General features: G+C 24.1%; 1 protein-coding gene across 1 annotated transcript; it reads right to left on the bottom strand.

Moving 5' to 3' along the window:
• Nucleotides 1-2,697: 2,697 nt before the first annotated feature.
• Nucleotides 2,698-6,734, bottom strand: LOC112718051 (probable pectinesterase 29). The gene is made up of 5 exons (XM_025769959.1): nucleotides 6,475-6,734; nucleotides 6,148-6,307; nucleotides 4,391-4,597; nucleotides 3,394-3,641; nucleotides 2,698-2,857 (listed from the first exon to the last, which is right to left on the bottom strand). Exons 1-5 carry the CDS (start codon nucleotides 6,732-6,734, stop codon nucleotides 2,698-2,700), a joined length of 1,035 nt encoding a protein of 344 aa, XP_025625744.1.
• Between the last annotated feature and the right edge of the window lie 7,773 nt (nucleotides 6,735-14,507).

Raw genomic sequence — 14,507 nt, 5'->3', positions numbered from 1 at the left:
CCGGTTACATATAAAATTGATCACCCTTGAAAATGTTAAGTCTTTGTGCTTCAACCAAATTCAATAAACTAATCATCCAAATGCTCATTAAAACAACCATATGCATGTCGACTACATTGAACATTCAGATTATTTTAAGAGTTAAGTAAGATTTTGGTCCTTAACGTAGAGGCCGAAAATTTATTTCGTCTCCGACCTTTTTTTGCTACAAAATGGTCCCTAAGGTTTTTGTTTGTTTAAAAATCGTCCTTCGTACGACAATGCCCTTCCCCCATCTTACCCAAAATGCAGAAACAGAAGCAGAATGCAGAAGCAAGAAGCATAAGCAGTGAAACAACAACAACAATTAGAAGAACAACACTAACAACAACAATAGATAATGAAATCAAAACAACAACAAAAGCAAAACCAGAAGTAGAAGCAGAAACAGAAAAATTAAAGAAAAAAGGGTTGCGACAGTAGTGGGAGAGGGGGGCTGTGTCGATAAACTGCAAATCGCGAGGAGAGGAGAGATGCGGTGGTGGTGGCGGGTCGCGTAGAAAGGACGGCGGCAGTGGCGGCAACGCCGTGAATTGCAACGAGAACGACGAGGAAGCAGTGGCGAGGAAGCAGCGGTGGCGGCGGCAGCATGGAGATTCCCCACTCTCCATCACAGGCGGCGACGCGACGGCCACCTTCCCACCCCCTCCCCGCGACTCTCTTTCTTACCCCCTTCTCTTTCTCCCCAGCCCCATTCTCTTTCTTCCCCCTTCGTTCCCTTTCTTTCTTTCTTTCTTTCTTTTTTTTATTTTATAACTTTTTAATTAGGGATAAAATGGTAATAAAAATAAAAGATTTGGTTAAAAGGACGACTTAAAAACAAACTAAAACCTTTGAGACTATTTTGTAGCGAAAAAAAAGTCGATGACGAAATAAATTTTCGGTCTCTACGTTAGGAACAAAAATCATACTTAACCCTTATTTTAATTATACTTACATAAATAACTAACCGAATTAGACATAAACATAACCATCCGCCGACCTAATATAATAAACATCTGTATAAAAAAAAAGCTTTCACTTCCCGTGTTGCAGGAGTTGTCAAGCGTTGATAATGGAACAAAATTGTCTATAAATATATTTTAAATACATATATAAAGAGACACATCCAGAAAATATATCTATAAAGACACTTCTATTAAACACAGTTATAAAAAAGATATTTTTATTAGACACATCCATGAACACACTTCCATGAAACACAATTATAAATAAGAGTTGGCAGAAGTTGGCAGATATGCTGTTGGTAACGTAGCGGAACCGAATAGATAAAGGTGCATTCTGATTTTCTTTGACGGGATAGAGGCACAAAAGCGCAAATATATACGCACACTATTCAGTGAACCAAGAAGAGTAGTAAAAAATATGAGCATCAGAATTTGATCCAAGATATATATTTGCTTATAATTTTATATAAATATAATTTTTTATATCAAAATAATAAAAAGTATTTTGCTCGTATACAAATTCATCATGTAAAAACCAACAAATTTTCTTGCTATTCTACACAAATTTCTCAATACACCAAATTAAAATTTGTAGCAGAATTAGGGTTTATGAGCTGGAATGTTTTCTCAACGATGATTGACCAACCTCTTCTTAGAGCTCTGGTCCAACATGTTGCTTGCTTGGTGTTCACGTCACAAAGAAGCATCTTGAATGTTGTGGAAACTATTAATTTGTGTACATGGAACCTCTAATAGTGCGATAAAGCTTAAAGGGTAAAAAATTGTGTGGTCAACTTTCAATTAGAATAGAATATTAGGTCATAACAAAGAAAAAAGGTGCCCATATATATATATATATGATGGCTATGTAGACTTTGCTTTCTTTGATGCCTTAAAGTCTATACTCTATGCCAATTTCCAAATTCAAAGACATTATTCCTAATAATAATAGGAAACCTATTCACAAAAAAAAAATGATAATAATAGGAGACCCTTCATGATATACTCAACTAAACTAGAAAAGGACATTTATCAATTTATATTAACATAGACTTGCAAATCATAGCATAGCATGACTCCTCAATGTGTTAAATACATATAGGATGGTTACATTAAATTTACATTTTGTTAAATCCCACGTTAAGTTAAAATAGAAGGATTACAAGATGACATAAAATATATTTTTTTGACAGGTCAATAATTAATCTGTTGCATATTTGAGTTTTATTTAAGAATTTGTCGCTGATTAAAATAAATTATTGTATGTAAAAGACATGATTCAAACTTCCGACATTTAGTTAAGACGGATAAGTGAGTTGACCATTCAGTCAATCCAAATTGATTAATTTCAATGGTGTGGGCCTTATGTATTGGGCCAGTAAAACGTAATCAATTACGTTTGTTAACAGGCCCACCAAAGTTGACTTTGATAATATAATGTAAGCCCATTCAAATTTCTGTTTAAAGAAAATATGGAGGCAGTTTAACTTTTTGAGCCTTATTTCTGACGTAAGCTTATGAAACTGGTGCTATACGGAAAATATTTAAGCCCAACTTAAACCCAAAATAGGAAGAGGAGTATAAGTTTTTCTTTTCTCAAAATCGAAATTTTGATTATAAAAAATACTTCAAAATACTCATGAATTTGTCTTAACAAAATAACAATTATTAAATCATAAAAAATTGAAGAATTTTTCCTCTAAAACAAGAGTTAGAAGTCTTGTGCCTTAAGCCAACCTTCATTGTCAATGAACTTAGTGCTAATCATTGATTTAATTGTTGCTAAACTAAGCTTCTTACTCCACTTCACTCGCAATGAAATGTTAGAACCGGGTCCAAAATTCTTATACTCTGCGAAAGTTACGCGATTCCTGAATTGTTAAAAAAAAAAATTAGTAATCAACCATTCATAATAATAGAATATAAAATAGGTATTTATTCAAATAAAAATATCAAAAATATATTTTTATAAAAATATTTTATTTAAAAGTGTGATTATTTTAAATAAAAACAACATTTTCATAATATATTAAAATGTAATCTTATAATTTATTATCTAACAGTGAAAAAAATATTTTTATATAAAGATAATTATAAAACTTTTGTTAAAAAAAAAGTATACATAGATAAGGAATTAGTGAATAATACCGTTACGCATACGGTAACCTCTCTTTTTTATTTGTAATTTTTGTAAGAATGTAGTGTATTTTTTATTTTATTGGACCAATTTTTTTAAAGTTTATTATTCATATTATTTACGAAACTCATTGTATACCTAATAAAATCATTGTTAAAATATCTATATATAAAATAACTTATTTAGTGGCTTTTTTTTTTACGCACATAATACCATTAAATTAGATATGTTAGTGCAAAATTAGTGAGTTAAAATAGGATGAGATCTTACTCATGATGATTGAAATTCCATGGATCCCAACCTGTTGGTAGTATAACGTTAGACATGCTTGTGTTATAAAAAAGAACTCTTGCGTAACCTCTCCATGGTCTTCCTAAGAATGTGGTTCCATTTCCAAATATTTTACAATTTTTGAATACAAACCCATTTGCATCATTTAAATTTGTTCTTCCTTGTGCTGTGATAAAACCAACATAACCAGGATCTAGGGACGCTCCAACAACAGATATGCTACATCCCTATCAAAAATTGAACTTGATTAAATAAATAGCTATAATTGTTTTGATTAGCATATATTCGTATATAATGAAAAGAAATTACTCTAATAAATTGATATTAAAGATACAGAAAGTTTTTGAGACCCACAGATTTTGGCAATTCTAAGATTTAGTGTTTAAGGTCTAAAAATAAATATACTTACAAATTATATTAATTCGTGCATAAATTTTAATAAATATAAGTATAAACTATATGTTTTAGGTATATAAATTTTTATAAATATACAAATAAATTATTATTGACCAAATGTTTATTTAAAATGATAAAAAATTTTAATAATATAATGTTGTTATTAAAAATATAGGGTAATCCACAAAACAAATCAAACGAAAAATAATATTACATCAATGTCATAAAATGAAAAAGCTTACCTGCATATCATAAAGTAGATTTATGTAAATTAAAATAATTAAACTCGGTTTATATATTTTCAATGTAAATCGAATCAATTGAATTCGATTTATTATATTATGATTATATTTACATTAAAAACATGTAAATCAAATTTAGTTGTTCCGATTTACATAAATTTATTTCAAAAGATTCATCTAAATTTTTTTATTTTAGGACATTGATATAATGTTTTTTTTATTTAATTTGTTTCTGTAAATTACCCAAGAATATATATTCATCAGTCATCACCATTGTTATCTTATGATCTTTGCTATTCCATTGGCATTTCTTATTAAATATGAAGTTTAATTAGTACCTCATATAAAGATTGGCCAGCACCAAAAATAAAATCAACAGCACCTTGAATAGTGCAAAACTTATAGTAATGTCTTCTTTGGTCATCCCACAAAGTATCTTGAAGACCATAAAAGCCAACATCATAGAAATATGATTTATCCCCACTTACCATTGCAGCTACTGCAGGTTCAATTGGATTACTATTCCTTGGATTATTGTATGAATTCTGTACCAATTATAAAACCAAACAAAAACCACATTTCAAAAAGCTTCCTTTCACTCATGAAAAATAAATTAAATTAGATAACATATTGTTTTGACTCGATACGAAAGTCATTTGCAATAGCCTGAATTAAACCAAGTCGATTCGATATAAAATTAATATATACAACATTATAAATTTTATATACTAAAATAACAAAATTTTATTTTTAAAAATTAAATTTAATAAATATTATATCATATTTTATATTAAAATAAATTATTTTAAAATAAAAAATAATATGATATAATATAAAAAATATTTATTAAAATATAAAAATATAATATAATACTATTAGTTTCATTTAAAAATATTTGTTTATTATAAAAAATAATTTTAAATTGAATCAAATAACGTAAAACATAATTTGAAGTCGACTCGAAATTAACATCAAATAAAAATAATAAATTCGAACCCATCAAAATATGTTTTAAATTTAAATCAAATTTCAGATCGGACCGAATCTTGAGCACAGCTAATTGAAATTAAACCCTAAAAAATGTATTGAAACAAAATGAATGGGTGAAACTAGAAAGGCACATACATAGGCATAACAGCAGTCAACGTAGCATGTACCAATGCCAACAGCACAAATAATAACTAACAAACCATTTTCCTAAGAGAAGCAGCATATCGTCATCGACAAACGTGCTTCAATTCAATTCCATTCAAATTCATTAGAAAATAAACGATCAAGACATCAAGTAAATAGTAAAAGACTACTACTATTCAAATTCTTCAAATTTTAATATTTATAGCTACAAATCACAAAATTTATTGATCTTCTAACACTCCTCAATACATAATAGTAAAGTAAAACAAAGAGAAAAGGAGATGAACTCAATTCTCTTTTTAATTCTAAACATTACTATTTGATATATATATCATATCATCTTTGATTTGAAAAAACAAAATAAAAAGCATAACAAATATTTAAAAAAAAATTAACACTGATTACTACTAACTCTTTTAAAATATGAATTAGTTTAAAATGTTAGTATATTAAAAAGTAAAAACTTCAATATATTTAAATGTACAAAAAAAATTAAAATATAAAAATTACTAAATAACTAAGTATTCTAACAACAGGCAGATAAGCAACCTGGCACAATTAGGTTATGTTTAGAAGAGAGAGACTAAAATTCAGAAACAAGCAAAAACTATAAGTCAGAGACTAAGATTAAATTAAATTTTTATATTATATTTAATGTAAAATATATTAAATTAAATTATATCTAAATATTATATAGTTTAACATAAATATAAAAATTGAAGATAAATTTAAATTTAAAAAATTAAATAAAATATTTTTAAAAAGAATATTATTAAAATTTTAATTCCAGTCTTAAACTATCAAATAATACTTTTTCCTCTCTCAGAACAGATACTACATTGGAAACTAAAAATTTATGATTTATCTCATTAAATAAATAATTAATAATAATAGTTGAAGGTAAATAAGAGAAGCAATAACGGAAATGAAAACAGGGGAAGGTTAAGTGGTTGATTCTAACCCTAAAACTGATGGACTTGACAACAACATTGTCAGCCATTGTTGAGAATGTAGGGCTCTGTGAGGTGGTAGCATGGTCATCCCAGTCAACAAGAGTGTTCCTTTTTCCCTCTCCTTTCAAAATTATATATGGCTTCTCATATGGAATCTTCAACTTTTCCCTGCAAACCAAATCCAACCCTCAACAAACACACACAAAACAAAAACTTAGAAATTATAAATTAAATATAAAGGTAGAAAGTTAGATGCAGTGGACTTCACGGCTCTCAGCTATGTGAAGTCGATTGCAGCTAAATTTCAACCTTAAATATATAAGTTTTAGTGTTACCTGTAAATACCAGCCTTAACATTGATTAAAACCCAATGCTTATTGTTGGAAGGGACTGAATCAATTGCAGATTGAATTGTAGAGAAGTTAGCATGGCCAGATTGGTCAACAGAAACTGTCAAATAAGGAAGGAGTTTGTTATGGATATCTCCATGATTTCTTTGGTGAAACTGAGCTTTTGCTATTTCTTCTTCTCCTAAACCTCCCACCAACAATACTATTGCTATTTTACAGAGATATGAAAGGGAGGGAAGACACATTGTGATTCAGAGAATACTGGAATCTTTATTTTAATTTGATTCCTTCAATTCAATATATATACCCAATGATAATAACACTGAACTACTAAAATTGCCCCTACCTTTGAACATGACCACAAAAATAACCCCAACTTTGTATATGTTCCAAAATTTTGTATGAATATATATAGGTTGGTCTAGTAGTTATCACTAGTTCACTCAAACAAGTATCGATGGTTCCAATTCTATTTTATATATGCAGAAATTAGCAGTATTTAAATTCAAACCGATTCAAATTATTGAGACTTGATTGTTTTGTCATTATTGATTATTTAAAATATGATGTTAAAACTTGTTATATGTTTTTAATTTTTTTAATTTACAAAATCGTAAATCCAATCCAATTCAAACCGCTTGAAATTGGATAGAATCGTATTTTTCAAAAGAAATCATCCAATCCAAACCACATAACAGGTAAAATTAGTGTTCATAAATTTTTTACTCAAAATTAATTTAAACCGTACAACAAATACCCATAGCAACAATTTATAATCCAATACCAAATTTTTAAATGAAACTCAAATTCGCATAGAATTAATTCTTAGAATATACTATAGATAACAAAAAAAAGAAATTTATATAAATATTTAGATAATTATTTAAAAAATAAATAAATAGTACCAAATTTTGACCTTTAGACTTTTTTTAATTTTTTAAAAATATTTTTTACTATTAATAAAAAATTTAAAAAAATTTATCTAGCATAAAATTACTAAATTTTGAGAATAAAAATATTTTTTATTTTTAATTATTTTTTAAACAAATTACATCAAAATTTAATTTTTCAAATATTTTTTTAAAAAATATATTTATTACCATAAAAAAATAAAAAATATTTTTTTGAGCATATTCAAAACTCAGATAAAGTTTTTAATAGTTTACCCTAATAATAATTAGTAATAATGAACGAATGAGAAATTAATCAATAATAATAAATTTTCATAGGAGAAATATGAAAAGGTGTGTATTTTACTGGGAAAGTGAGGAAAGTCAATGGTCTACAAAATTAAATATTAAATAAGGAATGAATTGAAGACCATGCAAACATATACTCCATAACTCCATAGTCCATCCTTTGCAATTCTCAATAAATAGTGTTCAAAATATGTTTCCAGAATTAATGCTATTGGCGAGAAATTAGTGTCATATTATTGGACCTCAAAATAGTTCCTAACTTCCTATATGCATTTTTATTTTATTCTATTTTATTACGGAATTAGTTCAAAGTGCTCCAAGTATGTGAAGTATATTGACATTGTTATTAACGGCTTCTCCTACTATGATATAATTATAAAGGTTTAGTTAACATATGTATAGTTTTTTTTTCCAAAGTTAACATATGTTTAGTTATCAATTAAGAAAGTTATAAAGTTATCAATTAAAATATTTTTTTAAATATTGTAAAGTTTAATTTTTAATGTATTTATCAAAATAAAAATTTAAAATTTTTTACTAATAACAATATTAATATGTATTATTAGAGTATATGATAATTAAACCTTAATTATATTTATAATAATTGTACACCTAGTGCTTAACAAAGCCATATAATAATAATGATGATGATAATTTTAATGTATTTTTAAAATATAATTATAATAATAACAAGAGATATATTTTATTGATAATTTTATAAAAATATTAATTTGTTTGGAGTTATATTTTCATTTGTTGTTTTATCATCAATTTAGATTTTTAGATGAAAAAAAATTATAATATTAAAAAAATTTAAAAAATGCCAACAAATATATCTAGAACAAGTATAATTACCCGTGCCATGCACGTGAGAAGATTGAAATTATAATTTTAAATTATTTTTTTGAAATTAATTTAAATTATAATAATTTGATTAATAAAAAAGTAACATATTATGCATTGTTTTTTTTTAATTCGGTGTTAATTGGATTTATTTTAAAATAGTTATTAATCGGTTTTAATAATGTACTTTTTTCAATAAATCACACATGTATACTGAATGTGATCATAAATAATATAGTAATAATAGTTAAATCCACCAACAAATATATTAGCTATATTATCACACTATTAAAAAATTAAATATAAAGACTATTAACACTTATAAATTTATAAAATCGTACTTTCTTTGATTCGTGCGAGGGTTTACTTGTCAAATAAATTTAAAATATAAACAAAAAATATTTATAAGATGGACCTAGCATCACTTGAAAGAATCATGGAAAATAATCAACTTATCTTATCATCCATGAGAACCATTTCTACATAAGTCGTCTTGTTCTTGTCAAATTTGTATGGGACTTTCCATAACCTTATAATTCTTGCCTTTATTTTTCAAACTTTTTCATTACATAATCTACCATACCATAGGTAACACTGTTGATAGAATCGTAATTAGTAGCCCTTAGGTATGAAAAATAATAAACAGAAGAAAATTTATGTCCGAGGTACGAATTTTTTAAATGATAAATTAAATAATTGTAACAATTCACTATTACTCCTTCTCTCTATATATATATACACTAATTATACACGGTAATAATTAGCAAATATCTTCAATGGAGATACTTACTACAGTTAGGTGAAATTTATTTCATTATATTTTATTAACCTTTATGATTAATTCAATAGAGATACTTACTCAATATATATGTTATCTACATTAATTATATGCCAATATTTTTAGAAAAGAGCTAAAAGAGGAGATATATAAATATATATAATATCATTGCTATATAGGAAGTAGGGCTGTCAAACGGGCTAGTCCGGTCCATTTAGGCCCAACCCATTAAGCCAGTGGGTTAAATGGGCTGGCCCGTTTAAGCCCACTTTATTTGCAGGCTAGAATTTTAATTTCTAGCTCGGACCGTTTATGGTCAGTCCAATGGATTAAACGGGCCAGTCCGTTTATCATTTAATTTTATTTTTTGAAAAATATTTTGACAAAAAATACCACTTTTAGGTCAAAAATCTTTAAAAATAATATTTTTTTAGCTGATAGGTCTGGTTTTCAAGTCGAATCGAGAGAAATATCAACTAAAAGTACTGATTTTTTTGAAAAAAATGTAAAAAAAATAAACGGGCCACCCATTTAGCACACAAGCTAGCCCGAAATTTAAACGGGTTTAATTTTAGAGATAAAGTCCGTCCATTTAAATGGGTAAATGGATTGGTCCGATGAGTTTAGCCAATTTTGACGGTTCTAATAGGAGGCATACATAAATTGATACATTTTTTTTATTATATTATACAACTTAAAATTGTAGTATCATGTTATTATTAATTCTAGATATTTGCTATAATTATATCAAATTTAATTATGACTCTAAATAAATAAAATATATAACATTCAATATTATTTTTTTCTTTTTACATTCAATATTTACTGTAAATATAAAAAGTAAGATAATTAATGAAAAAATATGAACAGAAAATAAAATATATTAATCAAAATTCAATTTGTTATCTAATTAATCTTGTGTCCATACGATAAAACTTTATAAAAATGTTATGAATCACAAACTTTTTTATTCTACATAAAAAAACACTATACGAAACTTTTAGTCGTACAAAAATAATTATAAGAATTAATTATTGATGTTGATATTAATCACAATTAATTATTGATATCCTATTTTTTTAAATATATTTTACCTTTTTTAAAATATAATGCATGTACCATGTAGACCTATTATTATTATTATTATTATTATTATTATTATTATTATTATCCACTAATTGATATCAAATTAAATAGGTCACTATTAATATGTGCATCAACTATCTTCTAATAAAATTATTATACTTAAATGCAGATTAAAACTATATCAATTGATATAATTAGAATGATTAAAAATATCGATAATTGATACGTAGTTTAATAACGCATTGAATATTGATTATAATTAATTAATTTATATAAATTATAATAAATTGTGAGATTTGAATGGCTAATCAAATTAATTAATTGATATAATTAATTAATTATAATTGATTTGCTTTGACGAATTAAATGAAATAGATTTGGAAACACCTCAAGAGCATGCCACATCAGTTCCATTATTAAATACAAAAATTCTATTTTTATATAATAGAATAGAATAGAATAGAATAGATAGATAATAAAGATATTTTCTTAAATTAGTGTAATTATACATTATTCATTAAATATTTATTATAATATTATAATATAATTATAATAAAAATATTTTTATAAAATAAATTTATTTAGAGAAATATAAATTGGTTATTAATGGCCGGTGCCATTATCATATAATTATCATTATTATTATCAATATAATTAAAATGATCAAAAATATTTTCGATTGATAATTGATAAGTAGTTTAATAATGTATTAAATATTGATTTCATATAACTGTAATAAAGATATTTTCTTAAATTAGTATAATTATGTATTATTGCTTAAATACTAATTATAGTATAATTATAATAAAGATATTTTTATAAAATAAACTTAGAAGAGAAAATACTGTATTAATTTTGGCGGGAAAATAGATTCACGAGGAATCGACACCTCACTTTCATTAGTTGGAAGAAAACCCAATTTTAGTATATTAAGTATATATATATATATATATATATATATATATATATATATATATATATATATATATATATATATATATATATAATTACAAACGGTATGAATTTTTAATGCAGATACTAATTGCTACTAATAGAAAAAAATTATATAAATAGAAATTATTCAATCAATTTCGTATGACAAAACAATGGTTAACAAAAACTATAGAATCTTTTTTTGGCATACGTATTATGCCATACGTATAAATTATACGGGTTATTTTATAACTTCATATATATATGTATAACAAAGCAGTTTAATATTATATTTTATCTATATTAATTATATGTCAAAATTCTGAAAAAAGAGATAAAAGTGGAGATATATAAATATGTATAATATTATTGTTATATATGAAGCAGTTTTATATTACTATAATTATAGAGACTTATTATAATTATATCAAATTTAATTATGACTGTAAATAAATAAAATAGAAAACAATCAATACTAATTTTTTTCTTTTTATAGTCAAAATTTACTGTAAATATTAAAAATAAAATCACTAATGATTAAAAATTTGAGTAGAAAATAAAACTCCATAAGCTAAATTCAATTTGTTAACTAATTAATTTGATGTCCATATAATAATAATAATATTATTATTATTATTATTATTATTATTATATATTGACTAAAACTGTGAATACATACTAATAAAATTATTACACACGAATGAGAATTAGAATTTTACCAATTATATAAATTTAAAATTATTATTATTATTATTGAATAATGATGATAATTCATGTGATAATGAATATTACCTATAAAATATCTAAAATTAAATAATATTCAACAGTAATTATGTAACAATTATAATTCAAAAATTACTGTATATGAAGTCACGTGAATGATTATTATAATTGATATAATAATTGCTATAATTGCTACATATTCTCAATCTTATAGGTTGTATCAATTTAACTATATCAATTATATTAAAATTAGTAGTCAATTATTTTTATGAAAATTCTTGCTATAATCAGGTTATACTTATGAGATTATCTTGTATTAATCGTTATAATTAATTTAATAAAGATATTTATTAAGTATATGTGTTATCTATATTAATTATATGCCAATATATATTTGTAAGAATGAGTTTAAAAAGTGATATATAAATATATATAATATTATTGTTATATAAAAGTTAGATTTAAATAATATATTAAATATTGATTTGATATAATTATAATAAAAATATTTTTCTAAAATAATATAATCATACATTATTCATGAGCTAATTATAATACAATTAAATATATAATAATATTCTATATTATTTATTTACCGTCATGATTTGATTTGATTGTTTTCTAATTTATTTACTTACATAAATGATTAAAATATATAACATAACTATCGTAATTATTATAATTTTATGATATAATTATAATTAACATACTTTATCATAATTAAATATTGATCTGATATAATTATAATGAAAATTTTTTTCTAAAATAATATAATCATATATTATTTATGAGACAATTATAATGCAATTAAAGATATTATTATATCATAATGTCTACTTACTATATTAATATAATATCAAAAGATACATGTTTCATTATTTTTTATAGATAAAATCAGTTTTTATTGACAACTAAATTGTGCTTAGGACAACGAAAAACTATATATTTAGGTAGAGTTTTTTTTGTCAAATATAATGAAAATACCAATAAAAAAATAAAGAATAAAAATAAACTTAAATAATATACTTGACACCACTTTATTTTATTAATTATTAAATTATTTAAAAACAGTAAATCCACGAAAAATAATCATAATATATAAATTGAGGCAATAATTTAAAATTCTCTAATTATAATTTAATCAAATACTAATATTAAAACCAAAATTACTTAAACAATATTGAATCTATTCTAGTCTTTAGTCACGTATAGTATAAAGTCATTCTCGTAACGACAACCAACTGAAATAATATCGTAAGTATCAACATTTAAAATTCGTACAAATTTAAAATTAATAGTACATCAACAGAGTTAAAAACACAACGAAAAGGATGACAAAAGTATTGAGAGTTTGGGACATTTATTTTGCAGCTCACAATAAAAATCTGAGGACACTTGCTGCAATAAGAGCAATTTAAAAAAAAAAGAAAAACAAAATCTGAATTTGAACCAAATTGACTAATTTAGGATGGTGAATCTAATGAGAAATTATGCAATCGAATAATTATAATAATTTGATAAAAAAGGAGGATGAGTAAATTATAAATGTTAGATAATTAAAATTATTGATAAGTAGTTTAATAACGATCTACTTAATTTTAATTATTTTAATTATAAAAATAAATTACAAATGTTAGATAATTAAAATTATTGATAAGTAGTTTAATAATGCATTAATAATTAAAATATCACAACTGATATTACAATTTTAATCGAATAATTAAAATTATAATAATTTATTCATCCTCTTTTAACCACATTCCATTAGGTTGGTCATAATAGGTGAGTAGATCCAACAATCATTCGGTAAAGTAGAAATTATTGTCCCTTCTTTGAACGCTTACATCCATGTAGTTGGAATCCGAATCAGTGAAGACAACTCGATGAGGTATTTTATAGATGTGATGCATTGTAAACGATTGTGGTAAAAGACAATTGAATTGGAACATTAGACGATAAGAACAACTTAGAGTAACAACAATTAATAAATTATTAAAAGAATAATATAATAGAATGAGTATATGAAAAATATTATAAAAAATTATAAATTGTACCTTAAAAGGATCAACTTCAATAAAAAATGAAGAATACATTCTTATTCTATGAAGTAGTAAAAAAAATACTAAATATAAAATTATGAGCTAACTCTCAAATTTAGATGTATGTACGACAGAAAAACACTATTTATAGACCTTAGTAAAACAAAAATAAATAGGTAAATTAATTACTATTAAGGCAATTTGTTATTATGTACAGTAATTACGCATTATAATTGATAAGTAGTTTAATAGTGCATTAAAGATTGATTTGATATAATTATAATGAAGATATGTTCTTAAATTAGTATAATTATATATTGTTCATTAAATATTAAATATAATATAATAATATAATTATAATAAATAATTTAGAATAGATGAAAAATTTTATTCGTTTTGGAGGGAAAACAGACTCAC

Source organism: Arachis hypogaea, chromosome 10, assembly GCF_003086295.3.
Source record: "Arachis hypogaea cultivar Tifrunner chromosome 10, arahy.Tifrunner.gnm2.J5K5, whole genome shotgun sequence".
NCBI classification, from domain to species: domain Eukaryota; kingdom Viridiplantae; phylum Streptophyta; class Magnoliopsida; order Fabales; family Fabaceae; genus Arachis; species Arachis hypogaea.
Note: the sequence above shows the minus strand (reverse complement) of the source record. Positions and strands in the feature narration are given on the sequence as shown.

Excerpts from the sequence above, each read along its gene's own strand:
- LOC112718051 (XM_025769959.1), bottom strand. The coding sequence starts at position 6,734 with ATGTGTCTTCCCTCCCTTTCATATCTCTGTAAAATAGCAATAGTATTG. Across the intron at positions 4,598-6,147 it reads TCAAGTCCATCAGTTTTAGG|AATTCATACAATAATCCAAG; the intron begins GTTAGAATCAAC and ends TAATTGGTACAG. Across the intron at positions 2,858-3,393 it reads TGGAATTTCAATCATCATGA|GAATCGCGTAACTTTCGCAG; the intron begins GTAAGATCTCAT and ends TTAACAATTCAG.